The sequence below is a fragment of the Colletotrichum higginsianum genome, chromosome 8 (assembly GCF_001672515.1).
Source record: "Colletotrichum higginsianum IMI 349063 chromosome 8, whole genome shotgun sequence".
NCBI lineage: Eukaryota > Fungi > Ascomycota > Sordariomycetes > Glomerellales > Glomerellaceae > Colletotrichum > Colletotrichum higginsianum.
The window spans coordinates 3,216,638-3,241,567 of record NC_030960.1 but is presented as its reverse complement, the minus strand read 5'-3'; the positions used below and the strand labels follow the sequence as shown (position 1 = coordinate 3,241,567).

Sequence of the window (24,930 nt, the reverse complement as noted above, 5' to 3'; positions counted from 1 at the left end):
CATCCATACAAAATGATGTCGACATGGTATCGAAAGTTGGTCAGTTCCGGCCGTAAATAAGTAGCCGCAAGCCGCCTGCAACATGGTTCTTGGTGCTCCCTATCCATCCGAGAACGCCTCGTATATGTTTTTTTAGATGGTAAATCAGTAAAGAAACTCGCCAGACTAATACGCTCCCTTATTGAAGTCGGCCCGAGGCAGTGGCAATTCCACCAACCATCGCTATTGGCGCGAAAAGAAGCGAAAGAAGCAAATGTATAAGTGGTATCTCGAGGGATAAATGCGATCGAAGTGAGTATGTGAAACGCGAGTCTTGGTGTGATGGAGAACACTTGCTTCAGTCGACAAACAGTCGGTCAGTCTCTGGTTATTCTCGTATGGACGTCATGCCACCGCCGCTGCCGCCTTCGAGGAGAGGCTGGCTGGGAGGGGGCATGTTAGTGTGGCTTTTGGAGACGGAAACCGAAGTTGCGGGCGTTGCGTTGCCAGACGACCCGTCGCTGGGTCGAGCCGGCGTACTACTGCTCGCCTTAACTTCGTTTTGAAGCTGAGACGAGTGTACCGGTGAGTTCGATTTCTTGCTTTGTCCGTCGACGTTGGTGTTTCCACCCCCTCGGGATGAATTACGCGGCGAAACCCGACCAACCTATACCTCATTAACATCGTGGTCCTCCAGTCGATCTACTACAGAGGGCTCAGTGCTTCTCACCTGCTTCGCCCAGCGTAGGCCGCAGCTGTTGCACAGGTCTCTTTGACCGCTCGGCCCTCTGCGCCATTCGGGTGTGTTGCGCGTATGGCAGTTGGCACAGTCACGGACAACGTTGCCAACTCCCTTTCTCCGCTTTCTCTTTTTCTTGTTTGATAGTAAACCGCCCAGTTCTTCGGCCAGAATCCTGTTAACCTTTTCCATCTGACGCAGTTCGAACTGCCAACTGGAGCACTTGGTCGTCCGAAGCTCGTCAAAGATGTTATCATCCGAGGCCAGGGCTGCCTCCTGCGAGCCCGGTATCCCCTTGCCACCTGGTACTGACATCGGACCCGTCTTGGTCAAGTCAGTGTTCTGGGTGGGCTGGGTGTTTGGGATGGCTTGAGAGGTGGATTTAACGCTGCCAGGCGGTGTAGCTGCCGGTGCGATGGCCCTCGATGAAGCCTTCAGGAGCTTGGTCTGCGCGAGCAAAAACGTCGGTTTCTGGCCGTCTGCGGCGTCTCCGGGGTACAGTATTGTTTGTGCTTGAAGGACTTGTCCTCTTCTGTTGTGAACCTCGTGCTTGCAGGTAACCATTTTACCCCGCCTAGCCTTCTCGATCGCTCGGCCAAACTCGGCACGACTCTCTCTGCGCATCAGCTCCTGCATGCTGGTGCCGATGAGGGTATCTGGCTGCAGATCGAGCAGAGATCGGATATTGGACGAGACGAACAGGAACATTCCCGAGACCGAGATCTTTGTCCACAACTCGCTGTCGCCGATGCCTCCGTGTGCTTCCAAGTCTCGCCGGCTCAATGCAAAGACAGGCCTTTTTCTTCCCACCAGAATAATGCACTTCCGGCCCTTGCCGTGTTCAAAGAACAACGAGCCATGGCTTTCGAACCACGTGTAACCACTCTGTTTCCGTCTGATGCGGAAAACAATGTTGACGGAATTGCCAGCGGTGGCGTCCTTGAGCTCTCGAGTAACGGGAACAATGTCAGAGGGATGGCAGACGGTTGAGAGAGAGTTGCCAACCAACTCGGTGGCGTCGTACTCCAGGACCCTCTTGCAAGATGGGGAAAGGTACAAAAAGAGCCCTTTGAGTGACAGGACGTGCACCACGTCATCAGTGTTCTCGAGCAGCATCTTGTCCCACGACTGTTTGTGCCAGTCAGACACCACGCCCTTCGGGTTGAACTGTTGCAGCAGTGTGGACACATCGTCGACGCCGAGAGTTTGTCCATTCTCGGGCTCGACTGTGTTCACCGTCGGAGGCGTCCAGATATACTGGCCAATATCGCTGTGCTTGTAGTTGACTTTGACGCCGCCGGCCTCCTGACCTTGGGCGATAGCGTCCGGGCACTCCACAAGATCGATCTGGAATCCAACGAAGAAACGCACTTCGTTTGGGTCGTCCCAGGGAATGGGAATCATGGTCAAAAGGTTGAGAAAAGGTTTTCCGCCCTTACGGTAGTTGATCAAGCTCTGCTGGACCTCGCGACCCTCGGCAATTTTCTTCTTCAGGTTGTAGACGGACGCGTCGTCGACAAATTCGCGCTTGGAGCCGGCCTCCACCTTGCCATCGGGTGCCTGAAGGAAGCGACAGTTTTGCCCGACAATCTCATGACGGCTGTATCCCGTCAAATTTTGGAAGTTGTCGGAGACGTAAATGATGGGACAGTCGTTCAATGAGACGTCGCAAACGACGAAGGCGCAGGACATGTCCACGGCACCCAGATGGATTTCGGGATCTTTCCTCGTGGCCACGTACCATAGCGCCCGAAGCATGTCAAAGCCACTCTTGGAGTAGACGTTCTTCTCCTTGGACTCGGCGCGGGGAGTCTCTGGTCCCGCAGCCGGCGAGGTGTCGTCAGTCAGGGGGGCGGCGGCGACCTGGCTTGTGGGCATGGACGAAGACCGATTGTTGGAGGATTGTGATGAAGCCTGGCCCGAGTTACTCGACATCTCACGTGACAGTGAAGACGGCGTTGCCTGAGAAGGTCCGCTGGGGTTCGGGCCAAAGCTGACCGACTGGCTGTTGGCCCGGGACGAAGGGTCTCCCGATGGTTGATAATGTTGGCCCATGTTCGCAGAGTCGCTGTCCCCATTGTTCATGTCCAGTGGGGGGGTGTCAAGGGCGCTTTGTGATGCCGTTGCAGGTGTTGTTTCATCGGCGCCCAAGTCCATAGTCAAGTCGTTGGAGTTTGCGTTCAGAGGACTCGGGAATGCGTTGGTCATTGAGGTTTGGCCATACATGTTCATGCTCGTTGTCGTGGGCATCGAATGAACCGACATGTTGGGGTAGTTTGGCGGCATCATGGAGCTCATCATGTCAGGTGAAAAAGTGGTGAAGGCGTTGGTCGGCGACATCTGCAGGCCGTCGTGAGCGGAGTATGCATCCATGGCGCCCGGTATCGATATATTCCCAGGTACGCCGTTGCCCATGGCGCCCATGCTGTTCGACATGGTGTTGTCCACGCCCCCGTTCATGCCGTTGTCCATCCGGCCAGCCATATTGGTGAACTCACCATTCATTGCCGGATTCTGGAAAGGGTAGTGGAGCATCTGGTTGTCGTCGGCGCCAAATTCCATCATGGACAGTCTCCTGGCGGGACCGGCGTTCTGGGCGTTCTGGCCCGAGGGCATGTATGGCTGGTTTATGCTACGACGGCGTTGAAGTTCGTGATGGTTGTCTCGAATGATGTCGTCAAGGGAATCGCCGGTGCCACGAGAGTTGCCGGTGGTACCCATCATGGACATTCCGTGAGCTTGGTTCATCTGCTGGTAGGCGTGGCCGCCTGGATGTCCTGTACCCTGCTGCTGGCGCTGCTGGGACTGTTGCGACAACTGTCGCTGTAGCTCCTGGGGAGTGAGCTGGGAATAAAAGGCCTCCATGGTGAGCGCATTTGTCTCGGAGAGGCTTTCTCGTCAAACCAAGGCCCAGGTCGGTTGGTCGGTTGTCTCTGGTGGGATTTAGAAGTCTTCCAGCTTGTCTGACGGTTCAGCTGTGCAATTTGCAGTTTGAGGTCTTTCAAGTCGCCGTCCTGAACGGTGCGAGCAGTGGATCCGTTCGGGGAAGGTATCGCGTCGCGGCCCTCGGTTCTGCCTGGTTCGGGGCTGATGAAGTATCGAGCAAGACGGATGAAGAGGTTGGTCCGAGAATGCAAAACTTGGTCTGCTGTGGCGAAAGGAGGCTGTAGCGAATGAATCCTGCCCAGTATCGTATGGATTTGCGGTTCAATTCAGGGCGGCATGGAACGGTGCAGTCGTCGAGTCGAGCCGGGGCGGCGAGTGGGAAAGGGAAAACACGATGGCTTCGGCAGGCGATTTTGTGGGATCGTCTCAAGGAGTAGGCGATAGGCGTGTCGGGCCACGGGAGTGGTGGAAAGCCGTGGTAAGACGCAGATTGGGTTTCTTGCGGGGAGGAGCAGATTGATGGAGTTGCAGGAGATTCGGTGATTGTATCAGGCGTAGGCATACAGACCTTAGTACTGGATAATAGGAAAGGAGGGGAGGGGGAAAATTGGGGCGGCGGCGGCGCGAATGTCCTAGGAAGGGGCTTAGGGCCGCTCGTCGTAACGCAGCGCATATATAATGTGCGCAGTGGGCCTTGGCTTGGTGTACTTTCTACCGAGAGGCAACTTGTGTGTTAGTGAACAGGTATAGAGATAAGTTCCTGGCGTTGCAGCGGCCTCTCATGTTGGGCTTCGGTACTGACCTCCGAGGAATGGGAAGAAACACACGAGAAGAGTGGATGGGAGCAGAGCGAGCAAGAGGGGGCACGCGCACGCGCGAGAGAGACGGAGACTGGGGGGACGAAGAGGCCCGAAAAGGAGCTTGGGCTGTAACATTCATGAACAGTCACGCAGTGTGAGTGGGAGTGTTGCAGGGACAAGGAAGGAAAGACAGGCAAGCAAGGCTTGCCCGGTGTGGCTTCTCCGGCACCCAACACCCCGCAAGTGGTTAAAAATTATCATGGACATTCTTTGAATTTCGCCCGTCCGTTTTTCTTCTTCTTTTCTCCGTTCTTACTTTTCAACCCCCTGTTTTCAGGCTGTTTCAATCGAGGCGGGTGTGCATTGGCCCAGGCACTGTGAGTGGTCTACTGTGACAAGTGATGCTCAATAGCGGTAGAAACATCATCGAACATCTGGATGTATTCAGCTTATGCATTGCATGAAGAGGTCTACTGTCTCGTCGCACCGGATAACCACATGCTGAAGACCGGAATCAGATCGAAGCCCAGTTCTCTCTTTTTTCCTCTGCAGACCAAGCATCGCTGATGATAAGTATCCTTGAGGAAGAACAATCACGCTGGGCGAAACACAGCTGCCTTCGTCGGAGCCCGGCCGCTTGAGTGTCCCATGTCGACGTTCCATTCAATGGTGTTTTATGAGTTCAATGGCGTCACAGAAGCACACCCCTTAGACGGTGGCATTCTTGCAGAGGGCCCAGCGGACGGGTAGCTGCATGCTTCTCGACCCTAGTTGTCCCGTCGCGCCCATATCTGCTGGACCCGATCGAGTGCCCAAGACCCAAGGCTCAGGGCGCAGACGGTCCCAAATAGCTGGAATGATGCACTCGGGACTGTCCGCGCAGTATCCGTACGTTTCGAGAGAGCGGTAGATTGCGGCTCGAGGCTGCGGAAGGGATCCGCAATGGTGGATTCAAGTGAACTGAGGCACCTCACCTAAGATAGGCCTAGAAGGAAGTTAAGCTAGGTACCTACCTGTAGCCAAGGACCATGTACTCAGGAGGTGCTTTATGCGCCTGCCCTCTGCAGAGCTGAGATGAAGCGGGACCTGTACACTTCAGAGGTTTCTCGGCCTGTCCATGAGCCAAGGAGTGGGCACCTCTGAATTGAGTGGTGTGTACTCTGTACTCTTGTGCAAGGTGGCGGGCTGAGTGTTGAACCACTTACCATCACGGCAGCTCGAAACGAGAGCAGTATGTATGCCGAGCTGCGAGACGCGGGATGCACGAGCTGGGTCTGAAGAATCCGAGCAGCACGGCATGCGACTGCTGTGGTTGATGGTGTTATGAACGACTGGCAGACTGGCAATTGATGATGATGACTTGCGTGAGTGCGAGCGGAGGAGACACATTTACTCGTACTCCTCCACTGATGTCCTGAAGAACAACATACGGCACTGGCTGTCCGGCAGCACACATAGGGTCGTACGGACAGAAAGTGCTTGGAGCACCGGAAAGTAGGTACTGAGAAGTACCGGAAGTGTGTGGTCTTCTAAGATCTTCGCAGCCTAACTCCTCTCTAGCAGTCCGAACAGTTTCCTGTGCTTGGAATCTGCCCGACCAAAGCCAGAGACGCGTTCTGATTCGAGTCCGTTGCTGTCGTTGTGCGCCTCGATAAACTTCCCGACGTTCGACAGGGGGGGGGCTGGAGATCAAGTGGTTGATTTCTTCCCTCGCGGTCGTGAAGCCCACTCGATAATCGTACAGGGAGCATGGGGCTGCGGGCAGACAAAGCTAGCTTTCGCCTAAAGAAATCAATGTCGTCATATGTCTCGTCTCTCCCAATCACAACCCATTCCATCATGAGTCCAAGCTCAGCAGGACGAACCGCCGGTGGCCGTGAACTCTGTACTTCACTAACATTTTCGCGAGAGAGTCCAGATTCGCCAGACGAGCGCAATCCCTTCAACCGATCCGCACTCCTGAGTGATCGAGGTTTTCCGCATCCGCCGCAGTGCTCCTGTGGCAGCTGTCACCGCAGTCTTCCTACCCAGTAAACGCCTTCGACTAACACCTGTTCTACATTCCGCACAAACTGCGCACATTCGCAGTCGCCGTGCCTGTGTCCTCGCGATCTGCCCGTTGTCGTCCCGTTGGACTGATCGGTGCCCATCTGATTATCTGACTCGCGGTATTATCGGCAGCCTTTCTTGTTGGCCATTTTGCCTTCTCAGAGCTCCTACCAGCACGGCGGTACGATGGTATACCCCGTCTTGCGTCACGCTCTGACCCTCTGCGCCTTCAGTATTTCCGCCTCGACGAAGCCAACAGCAACCAACAGCCTATCAGACACATAAACTCAATGCCTTGCTTGACCACACACGTATCACACCCTCTTGCACAAAGAAAAGTGCCTCCGAGGCGCGTGGTCCCTCGCCTTCCCGTGCGCCAACAAGGCCAGCAGCCCTCCAATGCCATGTGACGAGCCAACGAGGACCCCGCATGAGGCAAAGATCGGCAGCTCGTTACCCCAAGTCTGTAGTCCGTCAGACCGTCCCCTACCATCCTATACCGTTTCTGGCCATCAAGGAACTTGGCAATTGCTGCTGCTCAGCACATGCACGCATTTGCACCAGTAACATGAGACGGCAGCGACTCCGTCAGGCCTGACTGTCCCGGCTTCCCACAGGCCGTCTATGGCAGGTTGTTGGAACAGAGCGAGGGGAACTGTGCCCTGGAGCTTAGAGGGTGCGCCCACTCGCGCAACAGCCGCGTCGAGCCCCTGAGCCTCCCTGCCCTCCCAGAGGCAGAGAGTCAAGAGTGCCTTTCTGTGCGACAAACGGTTTCTGTCGAGGGATGATGACCTACGCGACACCACATTCAGTATCGCATTTCTGTAACCGGTACGAGCCTTCCAGCACGCAAGCCGGTCTCTAAAACGTGGACAGTGGTGAAGACAACAATGGTTAGGGGGGGCATGGGAAGCGTAGAGACTCTGTCTCGGACTTCACTGGCCCAGTCAGGGCGGGCTCGTAGCGCTGAGGCAGTCGAGAGTAGAGTACCTGTCAGACCGGGCAGCTGGTACAGCTGGGCAAGGAGAAGGAATGAGCAGAATGTCGGTGGGTGATACTAAGAATGCCCCAAATGTGCATCGGTAGGCGACATGGCAATTTCACTTGTCCATGTCCGTACGGATGCCTACCTAGGTACCTACTTTTCGTCTCTTTCCCCCTTAGGTACCGCGATATCTCTCCTACCTTTGCCGCCCAATCAATCAGTGACGCAACAATCAACCTAGCCCTACCTACCACCAGCTCTTCTGTTTCAACCAACCGCCTAGATTTCAGCCGAGCCCATGAAATGTTCTCTGGAAGAAAATTCGCTGCGGAAGCGATGTGATTTCATATTTCCCAAAACCTACGTCGCCGCCGCCTTCTCACGTGTCCCAATGTTTTTCCACCACTACGTCATTCACTTCTGCAAGAATGCGGCGTTTCGGATCCGAACAGCCACGGCTCCGTCGAGGCCCTCGATGATGGTTGTCTATCTACCTTAATTATTAACGGAGGCTCTGTCCAGATACTGAGTGCTGCCGGTGGGCCGCTCATGGGCATAAATGCAGCATGTTCATGTCGGACATCTCCACCCGCCTAGTTCACATTGCGTGTGGTTCGAGAAACTTGTTGCCGGACTGAGAGTTACATCAGTCTCCTGTCTGCCGTCTGTTGTCCAGCATCAAAGTACGCGCCCACTCACTGAACTGCCGCATCGGCAACTTCAGAGACCAGAATTCATCCTTCAACACCGTCCACTTTCACTTTCACCCAACATTCCTTCGACTAAAGGAAGCAAAGCAAGTCCGGCAGCTTGCAGGCATGGTTTCGATCAGCGACGGGTACCCGTCCGGCCCTAATGGTATCGCACAATCTTCGCAAGCATGGGTCATCTCCCCAGGGATAGATCATATCTCATATGCATAGATTTCTATCTGCAAAAGCAAAACCACTCTTTTATATCATCAATCGGCATCATTGCTTTGGCGCCAGCGAGTAGGGAACCGGTGATAGCACAACGAAGGGGGCGATCAAAGCGGCCTTTCTGTCACCACCTTTACCTCCTCGAGTCGTCTTCTCCATAACCCTTACCGCCCAGCTTCGCCTATATCGGGACATGGCCCGGGTAAGGCAGCAGCTATCCAAGTCCAGTGATGTTCTGGTATGTCATGGGGGCCAGCTTTTGTCTCTTTCCGGTGCCTGTGGTATCATCAACTGTCTCTCCACCCCACCCCCACCTTGAATACAACACTCTTGCCAGGTCCTCCCGGATTGGCGCCCGTTTTCCTTTTGAAGCTCTCTCGTCATTGCTCGACACTCAAGAGAAGTACGAAGTAATTGTTCGTTGAGACTCGGGCGAGAACTGCTGCAGAAGAGGCGTGGGGTCTACACCCGCCTGGGACAGGAGGGCCTTGATGGCGCCTACGACGCGGCTTGCCGTCTGCCCTTGGAGGGTGTCTGCCTCCAGAGCCTGGGCAGTGAGTACGAAAACCTTGCCGGCCTGGTTGACAACAGCGGGATGTTGCCTAGAGATTCAAACGTTAGCTACGATTCTTGTTTTGCGCCATGGTTGGTTTACTCACTTGTCAATCAGCTCTGCCAAGTAGGCATAGGCGTAAGGCGCCGCCTCCTCGTCGTTGGTCACCGGCAGTGTCTCGATCCACTGCGCGACAATGTTGTTGGGGTCCTGCACTGAACCAGCGTTGTAGTGAAGGATCTTGGCAATGGCAGCACAGGCGTTCTCGGTCGCGTACACGTTATCTTCGCTCCGCGCGTCGGGCACTTGCGTGACTTGGAAGAGGAAAGGCATGGCGCCGCCAAGGAACTGTGCCCAGGGAATGCCGCCGCGGTGTGCGGCCACACCAATGCCGTAGGCAGCGGCTTGTCGGATGGCGGGCGACGAATCTCTGCAGCCGTCGACCAAAGGCTGGGTGATGAGGTTGGCATACTTTTGGCTCTCCAGGCCGCAGTACTCGAGGACGTCGTCCATGATGCACAGACCCCACTGACGCTGTGTGGGATCGTCCGACTTGAGGAAACCCTCGTATGTGGGAAGCAGGCGTTCCCAAGACGGAAGGAAAGCGGCGCCGTGATTCTTGAAGATGGCGTGGAACGCCTTGTTCATGTCGGACAGGAGAGTCTGGTCATCTTCGATAGCCAGCAGGACGTCCTCGGCCTCGTCTTCCGCGTCCTCAGCCGCGACGCCCTCCTTATCCTCGAGACGCTGGGCAACACGGTCTTTGTAGTCCTCGATGGCAGAGTGAACCGAATCGATGAAGCGGGAGAGGTGCTCGGTTGAGAGACACTCCTTTCCAACGACTTCGACAGACTCGTAGAAGCACTGGTACATCTCGGCAAGGGTATCAATGGCAGGCTCAGCCGTCAACACCTCGAGAAGTTTGTCTACAGTCGCCGCCCACAGTCCGTTGAGCTCGTTCGAAGGGCTTCCGTAGGTCTTCTTGTATGAGCTGAGGAGCTGCGGTACCAGCTTGGCCGAGATGAATCTGACGGGGTCGTGGAAAAAGAAGGCCAGACCAGGGAGAGCAATCTTCTCCATAATCTCAGCCACGTAAGGGGCAAAGCTTCCCTCAAGAACCTGAGCGTAAACAACCAGGAGCTCGATGGCCATGTTCTTGTCTTCCATGGTGCTGGTTCGGATACCGATCATCTTGCCCTTGAGTGGGACGAGCTCCCAGCCATCTTCCTGCTGGATTTGTTCGACCTGTTCATCGTCGTCGAGAAGCTGGATATCGGCCTTTGCGCTGGCGAGCTCGAGAAGAGGGGGCATGACATTAGGTAGGAATGGAAGAAACTCCTGGCCGAGCACTCTACACATGCGACCCCAGCAGTGCATCAGGTACTGAGCCTGCGGGTCATCCGGGTCCGTGATGTTCTGCTGGATGGAGGCAAGGAGCTGGACAAGAGTCATGGCATCTTGCCCAAGTCTTTCCTTGCCAACCGCCAAAGCAATCAGAGTAGCACACTCCATGGCCTTGGCGCGGAGGAGGCGGAACTCCTTGTCGTTCTCCCTCTGAAGAACGCTGACCAACAGAGGCATCAAAGTGTCGTAGTACTTGGAAAATGCAGCCTCGGCAGCGTCAGCAATGGTTGCAATGGTCGACAAGGCCTGCTCTTGGACATAGCGCTTCTCGTTCTGCAGCAACTGGAAGAGGTGAGAAAGGAGCTCGTCAAGGTAAGGTTCCAAGATTGACTTCTCAGCCTCCTCGCAGAAGTTGACTAGGGCGGCGGCAGCGTGCGACTTGACACGAGCCTCGGGTGACTCGAGAACAGGAATGATAGCCGTGAGCACGCGGTCGTAGTAGTCGGTCTGCATCTTGGGCGCAAAGTCGGTGCTCATCTGGCCTAGTGCGTTGCAACCAGCCCAACGCACACGAGGGTGCGGATCCTTTAACGCAGGAACAACAAGATCAAGGACCTGGCTGAGTTCGCCGATCATGAGCTCCCGGCAGCCTTCAGATATAGCAGAGATGGCCATGAGGGCGGCGTGTCTGTCCCTCCATGCCATCGAGGTCATCATGCGGGGAAGCCAGTTGAAGGTCGGCGCCAGAATAGTTTGACCTCCCAGTTTGTTGGCAAGTCTGTCCATGCACTGCTCGCCGGCAACGTGATTCTGATCACTTTCTTCCTGGTCAAGCTGGATGCATGTCAGTATTCACACCAAGATCACCAAGCGCAGGAAGGCCACTCACATCGTCAGACGCCAGCCATTCGGCGGCATCGTCGTCGTCCTCGCCAAGATCAGTCATAAGACTAAGACATTGGGTGATCATGTCGTTGGTGTAAGTGGCATCCTTCCGGCAAACGGAGGGCGCGTAGTCGGCGAACGTGGCCATCAACTCGAGCGCATTCTGGCGGCAGAGGTTGTCGAGTTCCTTGTCCTGGATTACAGACACGCTGAACTGGACAAGGTTGTGGAAAAGGGGCTTGAACATCTTGGGCGCCGTCTCAGCCATGTCGATGAGGGCGACAAGGGCACTGCTAAGGTCCTCGGAGTCGTGGCTGTCCTTGATAGGCGGCAGAATATTGAGGACATCTGGAATCAGAGGATAGTACTTGGGCTGCACCTTCTTTCCCAAGCTCCTGAAGAAGGCTGCGAAGGCCTCCATGGCGGCCAGGCGCACCTTGTTGCAAGTCAGCCGGTTTGTAGCCAATAGGTCCTCTTTCTGGTTTGACCTACCTGCACGGAATCATCTTTAAAGCCCTTCTGGAAGGCCTGAATGACGGTGTCTTCGTGCTGCTTCTCGATAATCCCCGGGGTCGTGGCGAAGACGCGGAAAGCAGTTTCACGCTTCTCGGCGTCGGGGGCAATGCTGAGTTGGAAAAGGCCACCCAGCAGCTCGGGCCAGGAATCGTCTGCCATGGCGTCAGATTCAAGGTTTCGGAAGAGGGTATGAGAGATGGCATGTGGGCATCGGGGAAGACATACTGTTCTCAGTGTATTGTCTCGCGACCTCGGCGACGGCGTCACTGATTTTATTGCGCACGGCACGCTGAAAATCGCCTCCGAGGCTCTCGAGAAGCTTCTGTCGGATGGCGGCAGCCTGGTCCTGGGACAAGGACAAGAACATGTCGACGAGCTCACCGCGCTCATTCTTGCGGCTCTTGGAGGCGATTCTTCGGAAAATGACGGCGGCAAAGGATCGTATCTGAAAGGCGGCACAATGGTGGTTAGCGCCAGGTCGCGATAAGAAAGACGAAGGGGGGCGGAAGTCGAGGAGAGAAGCGTACCGAAGCGTCGGAGGCAACTTGAATTTGCTCTGCCAGGCCCATCAACAAAACCTCGGGTCTGTTGGCGGTCCAGTTGTTCTGGAGGTGGTCTTCGGCTTGGGTTCGGACGGAGTTGTCCGGGGACTGCAGAGCTTGCAGCAGCTGGGACAGCTCAGCGTGGACGTCTGGTGGAAGGACAGACATGGTCGCAACTGAGACGGTGTGTCGGTCGTGGTCGAGTCGAGGGTTTTGCGGTTTTTGTTGTAATTACCAACCCCTATACAGTCGGGGCGGTGGGATGTCGTCGAGAACACGAAAGAAGGTTGAGTTTAGGTAGGATGACGCGGGGAGAGGCGGATAAGGGTCGGCGTGTTTTGTTCTGAGGGGTACTTTTTTATTACCCTTTTCGGTACCTAGCCCAATTGTCTTTCGTTCTTGATCTTGCTCGGTGCGCCAAAGTAAGCGAACGCGTATCGGACGAGGATAGGGAGGAACACAGGTAAATGCAGTCTGTCTACTGGGAGCAGCGACTGGTCGCAATGAGCATGATATGCTTCGGGAGAGGGCGATGGTGGGGGGGAGGGATGTTGCAGAGGGAGGAGGAAGAGGGAAGAAAAACAAAGGAACTTGCAGGAGTCAAAAAGTGAGGCAGCAAGCCCACGATGGTGAGGGACTGGGGGTTCTTGTCGTGGAGGGGAAAGCAAAAAATGACAATAATTTTTGGTAGGTTTTTGGCGGGGCTGTTGCTGGAGGTGGGTTCCCGCGTCCTCTGTCTGTCTGCCGTTCGCCTTCTGCGCTGGTATGGTGCTGCTGCTAATGCTGTTCCTGGCCGTTGCACTGGCTGGTCTGTCCCCGTCCGTCTTGGTCCGTGGTCCGTGGAGGGGTTCCATAGGCGGTGCGTGTGCCGCTGCTCCTTGGCGGTTTGTCTGGAATTGTTAGTGTCTGGGGCTTTTGACTGGCCGTTGTGGCATGTGAATGTTGATCTCCACCACGGATAGTTTGATATTTGGCTGGCTTGGTATCTACTATGTGACCCAAGCTGCTCTACTGCTAGATGATACACCATGATCCTAACATCTACCTCTTTGGATGGAAGACGAGCACATCAGCCGCCTCGCCTCCCGTCTTCCGGTGGTTTTCATCAGGCATCACCAATCAAGAGAAGTCGAGACGTATCTAACTCTCCTGCGGATATGTTCCCTATTCCTGAGGTTATGTCCCGCATGCGGCGTCTTTGTTATCGTCAGATTGCTTGCCACGACAGGCCAGAAGCGTAGCACAGATGCCAACCACCAAAAGCCCATCTGCCATCGGCAAAAAAAAAAAAAAAAAAAAAAAAAAAAAAAAAAAAAAAGGCCGAATCGACCATCAAATCTCCAGTGGTCAAATTAGATCATTCCGTCAGAGTTTCAATGGCCCATTAACCCAGAAAAGGGATGGGAGGGATAAATGAGGGAACTTATAGAGAATGAAAAAGAAAACAGTGTCAGAAAAAGGAAAATCTCAATGACAAGCTCCACTATGCAAATGTCACAATGCATGAAGACAAGAGGCTCGCCGGACAAGGAGCTCCCCATCAAAGATCCCTTGCAGTCTTGCTGAAGCTCCATACCCCGGGCACCGGCCTGAAGCCAAATCCCAGACAAAGCATTTTGTTGTTTCCCCTGCTCGATCTTCCGTCCTCCCTGACCTTGAGACGCGTTTTTCAATCAAGGGACACACACAGCATACACAGCAAACTCAACCGGCAGAAACAGCCGGCGAGGCTGCAAACCCCTGGGCTCTGCCCGGCTAGATACGAGGTGCAATCTCTGCTTTTGATATAGCTCCAGGTAAGGGAAAACGAAGGCATTTAGCTACAGGATCCTGCAAATTCGGGCACACATACAGAGTACAATGTTCGCAATGAAACAACACCACTCGCTCACTTAAGGTTCGAAAACGGGCTAATCAAATGAGTGCCGGTGCTTGCTGTCGGTCAACGGCGAGGCGTCGATCAGGACAAATCCTTCGTCGACCTATCGAGCTAAGTAACTACATACACAGTCTATGCAGCAATACGGGATACTTGCAGCCAGTGGGAAGGAGGGTGCACCACCGTCGATGCACCGCTCTGGTCGGGGAAGAAAAAGGGAGCGGAGTCAGCGGCGAGAAAAAGAACCAATTAGGGCCTGGAGCTGTCAAATGAGGGGTAAGGTATCCTTCCGGGCCTAATGAGCAGCCTGTCCGGCACCCCTCCTCCTCCCCTCCCTTCACCTCCTAGCTTCAATACAGGCTATGTTGGTGGCATCGGCGACATTTCAACGTTCCGGTATGACCAATACCACGAGTTTGGCCCTCCTCTTGGTGCTGCTCCTTTGCAACCACGGGGTACCTCTCAGCACCCTCGGTACCCACCCGCCGTCCACCTTTCTGCCCCAGGTCTGTCGTTGCGGTTTGGGTTGATGTCGTTTAAGAGTTCACTTTCGACCCTTGATAACTGATTCAGCCCCCTGTCCCGTCCTTTTTGTTCCATCAAGACATCTGGCCGCTCTATTAGCTTTCCTTTGCACGAGTCGAGGCAACTACCGGCCAATGACAGCATTGCCCGCGGCACACCGAGGTTGTTCAGAAGCCCATGCCACCATATTCGCATCCCCTGCCGCTGTCACCGGAGCCCCTCAATTGCGATCCATAGCATTCCGTCTACGTAAGGCGGTTCAGCTGCAGTACCCTCTGCTCTGTCCTGGGCAGCCGTGCCTCTCGGGCGCAATCAGCCGACCGTCGACCTCTTCCATGCTTGGCACCTCGCCAACATCTATCTATCCACTCAGCCACCTCCATATTCCAGCACGGACAAGTGACCCAACGAAGCAAGGGCTGATTGAAAGACGAAACAGAATTGGCCGCTTTTGCAAGGAGTTGTAGCAAGAAGACTACAGACGCACAAGCAAGGAACGGTCACGCCTCATCCTGTCTTTATCAGACTGCTCCGACGAAGACAACACGGGTCTGGGCCGAAGGAACACCACCGAATAGAACAATGGAAACAACAACAGCGCCCGGATCGCACAACGACGAAGCCATCGCCACTTCGCCTCCTATAGTCCCTCAGCGAACTCCTTCCCAGACGAGCCTGCACAAGACAACCCACGTCCATGCACACCGCCAGAGCTTCGCCGAGAACCTGAGGAACGCACCTGGCTCCCCTCGCGCCCAGCGTCACCCATCCTTCACCCAATCTGCTGTCCAGGAGCTCCTTAACCATCCACCTGCTGCTAGTAAGCATGCAAACCCGCGCTTCGCCGGCCGCGACTGGCGTGATGTTTCCGTCAACGAACTCGTCGCCCAGGATGACTTCAAATGGGCCACCCTCGACACTAGCGTCGAAGAAGCATCCATGGTATGTGGCTCAACGTCTGTGCAGTTCTTTGTAGACTCTTTCTGACACTTCGCCAGACCCTGGTCAAGCATAGCCCGTCGAACGTCGTCCTCATCCGAGAAAACGACACAGCCAAGATCGCCGTCTCGACCTTCGACTATAATGACCTCAACACCTACCTGCTGATCGTTGTCGGGCTAGCAAAGCCAGAAGAGGAGCAGGTCCCGCTCTACGACGAGATCGTGAACAAGGCTCGCGATGGCGCCCGCATTGCCCTGCGTGATATTCAGCCTCTTTGCCGCAAAGAGTCGCTTATTACTCTGCCCTTCGACGAGACATTGGAACGGGCCATCGAAGTGTTCGGCAGTGGTATCCATCGCGTGCTAGTCACCAGCCCAACGGGCGATGTGATCGGTATTCTCAGTCAGCTGAAGGTCATCGAATTCTTCTGGAACGAAGGCATCAACTTTCCTGCCATTGATAGACTGTACCCCGTGACCTTGAGAGACCTCGGCATTGGAACACAGCAGATTGTTGCTGTCAAGTAAGAAAACAAGAAGAAAAAGCTGGCTTTGCGGGGCCATGGCTAACATTTTGCAGCTCGGACAGCTCCTTGGGAGACGCGCTGGCACTGATGAACGCCGAGGGTCTGACGAGCGTTGCTGTCATCGACAACGGCAATAATGTCGTAGGAAACATCTCCACTGTAGACGTCAAGCACCTGACCAACGCCGCCGACGCGCCTCTGCTACAATCGTCCTGCATGCACTTCATCTCCGTCATCCTCAGCGAGCGCGGCGTCGAACACGGCCGCGACTCGTTCCCTGTTTTCTACGTGAACCCATACTCGACGTTGGCGCACACCGTTGCAAAGCTGGTGGCCACCCAGTCTCACCGTATGTGGGTTGTCGAATCGGCATCCCCGTCCCCGTCCGCACCTGCGACTCCTTTGCTCGCCCCGACACCGTCAACGGTGCTAGTGCCAGGATCTGGCTCGGCGCCGCAGTCGCCTCTTCCTACACAGACACACACCGCCGTGCCTGCTGCAGCCATGCCTGGCGCTCATCTCTCCGGTCGTTTGACCGCTGTGATTTCGTTGACGGATATTCTCAACATGTTTGCAAAGTCGTCGGGACTACGACCTTCGGATCCGGGTGAACAGCGTGCGCGCCGTCGCAGAAGCTCGAGCAGCTCCATGCGCCCCAGTCTTGATTCGTCCAGAGCAAGCCTTGATCTGCGTCGGTAAACCAGCATTGACTAGTCTAAGGAGCTTCATGGTGACTGGCGTTGCTCGTAGGTTCGTCGCATGGGGATACGTTGACAGAAGCATGATTTTGCCAAAGTTTATGCTTTTTCCTTATTAGACAGATGGCTGGGACTTCAGATTAAAGTCCGGATCAGGGAGGCAGGCCATCAATCAATGGCACCCCCTCAATACATGTGATCCATAGTGGTACCATCATACCGTTCACCCGTGACACATGGGATGAAACTTTGTAGTATGACGGTTGTGCTCTTGGGAGCAACTGCTTGAACCACTTTTCTTGAACGGCTTGTTTGTAGGGGGGGCAGGAATGATCCTAATTAGGCATGTATGCAATTGTTGTTCTGTGGTCGCCCTGCAGCACAGTTCTCTTTTCAGAGGCTAGTAGCAAGTCACTTCGCTTCGTTGCTCATACGACAATTAGAGAGGGGTAGGAAGGCAACCCAAAAGCACGCCCCAAATCTAAACTCACCCGAAGCCATGTTTCCATGTAATCTCTGCCTCTTTGTTCCACACGGCCCTTATTTAGACGATCAAGTCGACGCAGACACGTTGTCTTCTTGAATGTGCTTACCCTCTCACTTGCCGTCATCGTTCCCTGGCGTGACGAGACTGTGCGCGAGGTGAAGGCGTGAAGGCATCGTTACTCCCCTGGAGTTGCTTGGATTCCTCGTCGTCCTTTTCCCAGGGTATTGGCAATTGAGGCACACATTTTGAGTTCCCAGATGGTCCATGGCCACGATGGTGTTCCAGTTGTGTTCAAACGCACGCACGAGTGATGACAAGCGCGGTGTTGAGTTCTCCGTCCACGAAACAGCTCGATTTATGAAGTCATTATTAAACAAAACACCGGTGGAGATTTCATTGATAACATAATACACCCAGCTACTGTGTTCGTATGTACATGCTACGAACCTGGTTTTCCTTGTTCCCCTAAATCCACGTGTCTAACCCATCCTCGATCACAATGGGCTGTTTCCTTGCCTCATTTCACTTCAAATGGGAACACCAGGGGTGTTGCAGATGTTGGTAGCTCATTCGAGAGCGGCGAGACTATTGGCGCCAAACACCAGTCATCGAAACTCTTCTCCATGCCATGCATCGTACTTCCGAAAGCCCGGCAGCAAGAAGGACTATTTTACTCACATATCAGCGGTCTGGCAAGCCCCCAAGACGCAAAGAGACACGGCGTAGTTGTACACATCGGAAATACATCACCTCAATGTCAAAAACAAGGTGCCGAGGCCGATGCTACCTTGGCAAGAAGGGGGAATGACGCGCAGATGCAGGCGAAGTCAATTTCTGAGGCACGGCCGGAGACGGGGAAGTTGTCGACGAAACAGGGGCGCTGCAAGTATAACAGCTCGTCAGCTCAACGTCCTTTCACCATCTTGACGGAAGCGAGGTTTGGGTCTTGGGGAGACCTGGGCATCACATACCGCGCAGGCGGGTAGAAGGGAGAGGCCCTGGGAAACGACGAGGCTGACGAGGAGAGAAAAGGCGGGTATCTTGAGTTTCATGTCAGCTAGTGGGCAAAATATTGCCGGTTGATGGGCTGCGATGTATGCTGTGTCTTGGTATGGACCTGTGAGCTAATGTCTTGTAATCGAAGGGAGTAATCCAGACATCTATAAACATTGACGACTTTTTGTCAACTTCTTAGCCCTACGCACTCTCTGCCTGCTTACTTTTACTCCTTATCCTTCCAAGATCTTGACATAGTCTCCTACCCAGAAAACAGCAAGCATTCCTGATACTAATCAAACCGAGCCCTTTCTTTCTTCTTTTATCTTCTGTCTCCCTGGAAAGATACGTTTGCTGGGTAGTACAAACACCTTGACATACGCTTGCTAGTGCTAGCATCTACCGACTCAGTCATGGAGGTCTCAGTCGCTCACTCACTTACTAAGTTCCGTTGTCTGTTTTGATGACAGTTTTGGCTGAAGGGGAGGCTACTGCAGCGCAACCAAAAATAATATCAAGAACGGTGCGTGGAAATCATGTTCGTGCGAAATCAGTCTCACACTGTCTCTCGGCACTGTAAGTAAAACTTTCACCTGTCGGGATCTTACTTAGAGGTCATCTCACTTGCTAAATCCTACCTTGTCGCTTATGCTCACCTCAACCCAATCTTGATAAAAGAAATCCCTTTTTATCCGCACTCAAAATTCGTCTCCAAGCATTCTTGTTCGAGTCCACAACCAAAAACAAGGGGAAGGGGAAGGAGACTGCATATCCACTACAATGGCCACCGCCACCGCCGCATCCCAGGAATTCAACGCCTTTTACCTTCAGCGGACGACCCAGGAATTCGCCGAAGACCTCGACAAGGTCCGCGAGGCCGACGACTTCAAAGCTGACTCGGTGCCCTTCCTCGTTCACGCCCTGCAGCAGGGAACGGCGCTTTACTCGGGCCGGGACCAGGAGCGCGTTGCTAGACCTGCCGCTGTTACCCCTGCTTCTGCCACAGCCGTGGCCGCGGAGGATGAGGATGTGGAAATGACGGAGACGGTGACTGGGAGAATCGAGGAGGGGGAGAAGGACCCCACGGGCGGGAAGAAGGAGAAGAAGGACAAGACCAAGAATAAGAAGAGGACATCCGGTTGAGTTCCACCGGGTCTCATCATTTGAGTCTGCGAATTGAGGACGGGCTCCGCACCGGGAGCTTCTCAGTGCATTCTTTGGCGAGGATGAGTCCGGGTCGGAGAGCTTCAGAAAACCGCACTCCGGTCATAAGATGACCTCGATTTAGTGGACGGGGGCCGAGAGACGATATGGTAGGTTCCTGGGGGAGCCACAGCCATAAGCTTATCGTCGCGACTTTCAAAACAATGAAGAGCCGAAGAGATCCGCCGACGAAAGGCGCTACCTATCATTGAAACAAGCGGCTGCACAAGGCTATGAGAGGTCCCGAGGGTTGGGTGCTCTTCAAGCGCAGGTCCCAGTCATATGTCGTCGATCACAACCAGAGCCAAAGGCGAGGGCAAAGAGACGATCGACAGGTTTTTGGCGAGGCAACGAGAAACCATGGTCATGGGCGTAAAGAAACAAAGGAATAAAAACGCTCTTTTCGCCAAATCTATATCCACTCGGTTCCATGCGGCCAAGTACTTAAAAAATAAATCGTCATTAAAACGGCCTTCCAACAGTCGTTGGGTGGAGTTATAAGGGTATCTATCTCTATCGGTAATTAATGTTAGGGACTCGAGAAAGAAACCGCGTCCCCGTTTGGTGCCGGCAAATGCCGCGTATCGCCTTCGTTTCTCGTGCCTTCATGACTGCGCCGTTCCCATAATGTTCTCTACACACGAACATACGTCCTACCTCATCGCATTATCGGAGATGCCCAACAAACCGGGAATCGCTCTCCTTGCGACTCTCGTTCAGGCACGCCGGTACATCAACCGCCCGGCCTCCTTGCGGACCGCCCAGCCCTTGATGGCCAGAACGATTATCTCCCAGGCCATTAAGAGCCCAACGAGACCCATAGTCACCGTGTACATAAACATGGCATCCAGGTTATAGTGTTCCATGCCCTGGATGGTGTCGCTGGCCTACCTAGTAATGAGATGTTGATCGGGATGTCACATGTAGCGGGGGTGAAACTTACACTGGCCATGAAGATGATGCCTCCTGATATCAGGCCAAAAGCAGCGAGAAGTTCGGTAGGGGGCCGGGATGGCAAGACCGAAGTGGGTGGCTTCAGATACATGATGACATAGGTGAAGCCACGGGCGAAAGAAGCACCGGTGAGCAGGTTGCCCCATTGCTTGTGAACCATGCTCGAAGTCATCGAGTGTTGCGTATGCGAGCTCATCATGAATCCCAGGAGAAGAATCACTAACGCCGGAATAGGGTTGATAGAGAAGCTGTATTGCCTCGGCGGCTGGAGCGTGTTCCGCTCCTCGTCATCATAGGTTCGCTCAGGGGCGACCGCAGCGGCGTCGATGACCGAGGTATTCAGGAAATCTCGAACGCGACTCGACTCAATGAGCATGCCGACCTGTTTGCCCGGATTAGCCCAGTTTCCCGAAACGCAACTTGGCCAAATCAGAAACGTACCAATCCACCACCAATAAACAGCACGGTGATAGAGATGTGCTCCAGATCCTGCGCGCTGTATTCCCCTCCCCAGTTGCCGAGGTGCTCGAGAAAGATGTTTGTCGAGCCGTAAACAAAGATGAGGGCGCTCTCGACAAACTCGGCCGAAGGCCGCCACTTACTGTCGTCACGCTTCGGCCGAACATTCCACGCCTGCCGAGAGACAGCAGTCAGCAAACCGGGTCCGCCCACAGCCACGGCCGACGACAATTAGGTAGACCGCAAACAATGCGCAAAACTCACCCATCCTATTTCGCCGAAGCTGCCAGTCCAGCGGCCCAAAGTCAACAGACCAAGCCAGAAGAAAATGCCGCCCTTGACCCAATGCGCCAGACCGCTGAAGATGCCGTTGCCCTCCTGGGATAAGTCAGCCTTGGGTTCCACCGGTGTATTCAGGTTCTTGTCACTTACGAAGAAACGCCCGTACGCTACGATGCCCAGACACAACGTGATGGAGCCTAAGGGCAGAACGATCCTGTCAACAAGGTTGTATATATACAACAGACCCCTCCACACACGCAACGAAATCTTGGCTGCGACCTTGGCAAGGATCGTGTTCGCCTTCTTCTGGTTGCTACTGCTGCTCGGCATGGGCATGGAAGGGCCGTCCTCGTGATCTTGGTCATCCTCGATAAACTCTTTCTGATGATCGCCCGAAATGCGCGGGGATGCTTCGTTGGACGACGAGGAGCGGGAGTGGCTTCGCAGCGACTCTGTACAAGGCTCGGTGCCCTGGCCGCTGTCATTGGAGAGGCGGTACTCGCTGGCGAACGGCGACCCGTGGATGCGGTGGTGCTCGGCCATGGCGGTGGTGGAAATGGGGATGAAGGACTGGCACTCGTTATGATCGTATTCTCCAGGGGATTCGCCCTTCAAGACGCCGGCGGCCATTCCCAGGAAGCCAATCAGAACCTGCACCGAAACGATCCAGGTCACCAGCCAGCCCAGCTTGTGATGGGCGTTGTTGGGATATAGATCGGGGGTGGCGGCGTTGTAAACCATCCCCAGAAGCACGCCGAGAGCATTCACGGCGAGGAAGACAAACTGAAGTGCAAGCGTATACCTCGACCGTGCGATTGAGAGCATAACAGCTGTGAATGGCGTGTAAGTCGTTGCGGCAGCCTCGGCATCTTGGCAAGCTTACCAACTGGAAGGACAAAGACCCAGGCGAGCACCATTGTGCCAATATGCGCGTACATGACTCCCGCATGGTCGGCGAGCGCAAAGTATGTGGGCGGGTAACTGTCGGTATCGGGCTTGTTGGGCTCGTCTGCGCCGCGGGACGTGTCCATGTCCATGTTCATGATGTTTGCACCATCTTCTTGAGCACTATGGGCAAGAGCCAGTGGCACGATGCCCAATGCCACGACAACGACAAGCTGCTTGATTCCTAGGTTCATCTGGGGCCTTTTCAAGACCGAGAATTGCCAAATAAGGATGTTGCTGTTATGGTGCACGGTGACCGTTAACTAGCGACAGATTCGAAGAGGGCGCAAGAAGGGCTGCGATCTTGTCTAAGTTCTTTTTAGGTGTCCAGCAGATGGTGATTAGGGCGTGGCACGTAGGAATGACTTTTCCGAAACTGTACAGGCAGAAAAAGAAAAGGAGGGAGGGTGAAGTTCATGATGTCCCGGCACCCAGCGAGTGCTGGATACATATGGTCATCGGCGAGTGGAGGGCTCCAACAGAAAAGATTGGAAGCTGCGCTGGCGTCAGCCATGAGCGCGGAGGCCGAGAGATGTCCTTTGCAACCGAGATGCTTGGGGCGGTACAAGGCCACGACGAGAGGGTACGTCAAGGACAGCTCCGTGGAGGCGAAGCCCCCGACGTGTACCCGGAGGTTCCTGGCAAAAGAAAAAAGGAAAAAGGAGAGAAGCAAAAAAAAAAGAGTGCACATGTCACTGCGAATCAAGGTGAGGGCAAGAAAGTAGGTGTAGTACTAGGGTCGCGTGGAGATGGGAGAGCCAACCAGAATGGCGCAAGATGCTGAACCCGAGAGTTCCGAAAGGGAGTCAGTCATCCACGCGTGATATACAAAGAAAGGAAAGGTCCGCCAAGGGGAGTGAGTCAAAACCGCAGCAAGCAGACGAGAGCTTCATTCCTCAATATTCCTCAGTCGATTATGTTCTTTCCCTACCTGTTGTGGAGCATGCATCGCAGATCCCGATGGACACACTGTGTAGTGTACATGTACTGCATAAGTACATCATCTATCTAACTACCCAGGTACCTAGGTGCAGCTATGTATAATCTAAGGCTGCAGCTGTGGCAGCAGCTGTGACGCCATCGAACCCTGTGACATTTTGAATGGAAGAGGGGGATATTCGAAAGACCAGTGCGGCGCAATTAGAATTGGTACTGTAATCAGCATCCCCGTCTCGGCATCACTCTTTTTCATCTCTCTTTCTCACCCACTCTCAAAACACTGCAGCTGTTTTGCACCGGCAAATGTGCGCTGGATCATGCATAAGTAAGAGAACGATCTAGCCACTGGAGTCGAATCACTTTGGCAGCCCTGACGGCTGCCTGATGGGGAGAGAGCACATGATAGACCAGCACAAAGAGGGAGGGAGGCTTCGTCGCATTTGTAGATACCCAAATCAACGTTGCCCTGTCCATGTAAAAATCTCACCACAATCCTTACTTGGGACGGTTCCTCATTCCGTCCATGTGCTTCTAGCGCTTCCTCCAGCCTACAACCTCCACCGTCTACTTCCCCACGTAGCCATAGGAGGGCGCGCGAGTTAAAGAAAGCGCAAGGATTCTGTAAGGAAAGCCTCGGAGGGCGGAATGCCGTTAGTAATTAAGAACCCGGTGCCGGCTGCTATGGGAAGAGCTGCTTACCCCGTTAGCCGCTCTTCTGACGACATACAGCTTTCTGCTTCATCAGCTTTCGACTTTGGCCCAACCCCTTGATGGTCGCCTGGCCTACAGAATCTGGCCGAGCCTAATGCGAAGAGGCCGTTGGGCGATCACGAGGTGTCTTGTAAGTTGAGGCTCGTAAGCGATGGTGTAATGCGAGCCAGCACACCGCCAGGGGGGCGCAAGTCGCAGTGAACGAAGAGCGGGAAAAGAGGAAAGGACTTTTAGGGGAATCCCCAGTAAAGCTCGCAACTAACCAGTCGCGCTGCCCACTCACACCGGAAGTCCATGCCGCTTGTAACTTGTTGGCTACAATGTGTCCGTACAGTGATTCCTACGTTACTATGTAGGTACCCAAATACACACCATCCATCACCCTTTGCACGAGGTGCTAGACAACGCGTCTACGTCCGTCTCAGAACTCTAGTAATGGTTCACGAAGCCGTTGGCACACTATATCTCAGGGAAACGAAACAAAACAGCAACTTGCAGCCAAACAAAAACACTAAGCCCCACGGATCCCAAGACTCCACTGATTAGGCCACATGCGTGCTAACAAAGCCCACACCAATCCTCGCGTCCGATCCTCCCATCAAAATCGCGATCCCTCCCTATGTAGGGGTCCACTTTGAAATAAGTACTTTGAAGTACAATGCCCCCCCGTGCAGGACATGACCGTGCAGGTAGCCCCTCTTTTCCCGCGGCCTGCCGTCGAGGTGTCCCGGAGTCAAGTCGGAGTCCGATCCACTGTCGGGTCACGGGGAGCGCGACGCCGTTCACAGTTCAACTTTTTGCTTCGCAAAAGAAAAAAAAATACGTTAAGATTTCCCCGCAAAAGAAAAGCCAGTCACTACGCAGTATAGATTACAAACCCTTTACCTACGCCGAACCCATTCCCACTTTGTTGCGGTAGGAATTCCAATGACTGCGATGGCGAGCCTCAATGGACTTCCGTGTCGCTGACCCGTGACTAACTTCACGGAGGCCCAACGGGATTCCCGGATATTTAGAATGGATCGATTACGTTAGACACAGCACACCCTACGTCTAATCCGTCCAACAACGGAAGCAGGCCGCGCGCCACGTTGTGGCGATGACCCATCCCGCTTTCGGTCCATAGCTGCAGACCACGCCGCCATCCATCATCTTTTAGCGTAGAAGTCTGCATTGGAGATGGATG

The 24,930-nt window shown here is 54.3% G+C and overlaps 5 protein-coding genes across 5 annotated transcripts; 2 read left to right on the top strand and 3 right to left on the bottom strand.

The window, feature by feature from the left end:
- Window positions 1-367: 367 nt before the first annotated feature.
- Window positions 368-3,583, bottom strand: CH63R_11924 (GATA zinc finger; the record flags this gene model as incomplete). The annotated part of the gene is given in 2 exon segments (XM_018306898.1): window positions 368-646; window positions 653-3,583. Coding segments are annotated over 2 exon segments (3,210 nt in total).
- Window positions 3,584-8,752: 5,169 nt separating this feature from the next.
- Window positions 8,753-12,366, bottom strand: CH63R_11923 (Importin beta-3; the record flags this gene model as incomplete). The annotated part of the gene is made up of 6 exons (XM_018306897.1): window positions 8,753-8,960; window positions 9,018-11,089; window positions 11,145-11,576; window positions 11,633-11,808; window positions 11,882-12,101; window positions 12,184-12,366. 6 exons carry the CDS (start codon window positions 12,364-12,366, stop codon window positions 8,753-8,755), a joined length of 3,291 nt encoding a protein of 1,096 aa, XP_018153738.1.
- Window positions 12,367-15,184: 2,818 nt separating this feature from the next.
- Window positions 15,185-16,769, top strand: CH63R_11922 (Cbs domain containing protein; the record flags this gene model as incomplete). The annotated part of the gene is made up of 3 exons (XM_018306896.1): window positions 15,185-15,544; window positions 15,601-16,067; window positions 16,124-16,769. The coding sequence occupies 3 exons, from the start codon at window positions 15,185-15,187 to the stop codon at window positions 16,767-16,769; spliced, it is 1,473 nt and encodes a 490-aa protein (XP_018153737.1).
- A 2,262-nt stretch (window positions 16,770-19,031) lies between these two features.
- Window positions 19,032-19,394, top strand: CH63R_11921 (uncharacterized protein; the record flags this gene model as incomplete). Its single annotated transcript, XM_018306895.1, has 1 exon — window positions 19,032-19,394. One exon carries the CDS (start codon window positions 19,032-19,034, stop codon window positions 19,392-19,394), a length of 363 nt encoding a protein of 120 aa, XP_018153736.1.
- Window positions 19,395-20,170: 776 nt separating this feature from the next.
- CH63R_11920 (Integral membrane protein) lies at window positions 20,171-22,288 on the bottom strand (the record flags this gene model as incomplete). The annotated part of the gene is made up of 5 exons (XM_018306894.1): window positions 20,171-20,341; window positions 20,398-20,790; window positions 20,850-21,041; window positions 21,132-21,979; window positions 22,033-22,288. The coding sequence occupies 5 exons, from the start codon at window positions 22,286-22,288 to the stop codon at window positions 20,171-20,173; spliced, it is 1,860 nt and encodes a 619-aa protein (XP_018153735.1).
- Window positions 22,289-24,930: the final 2,642 nt, after the last annotated feature.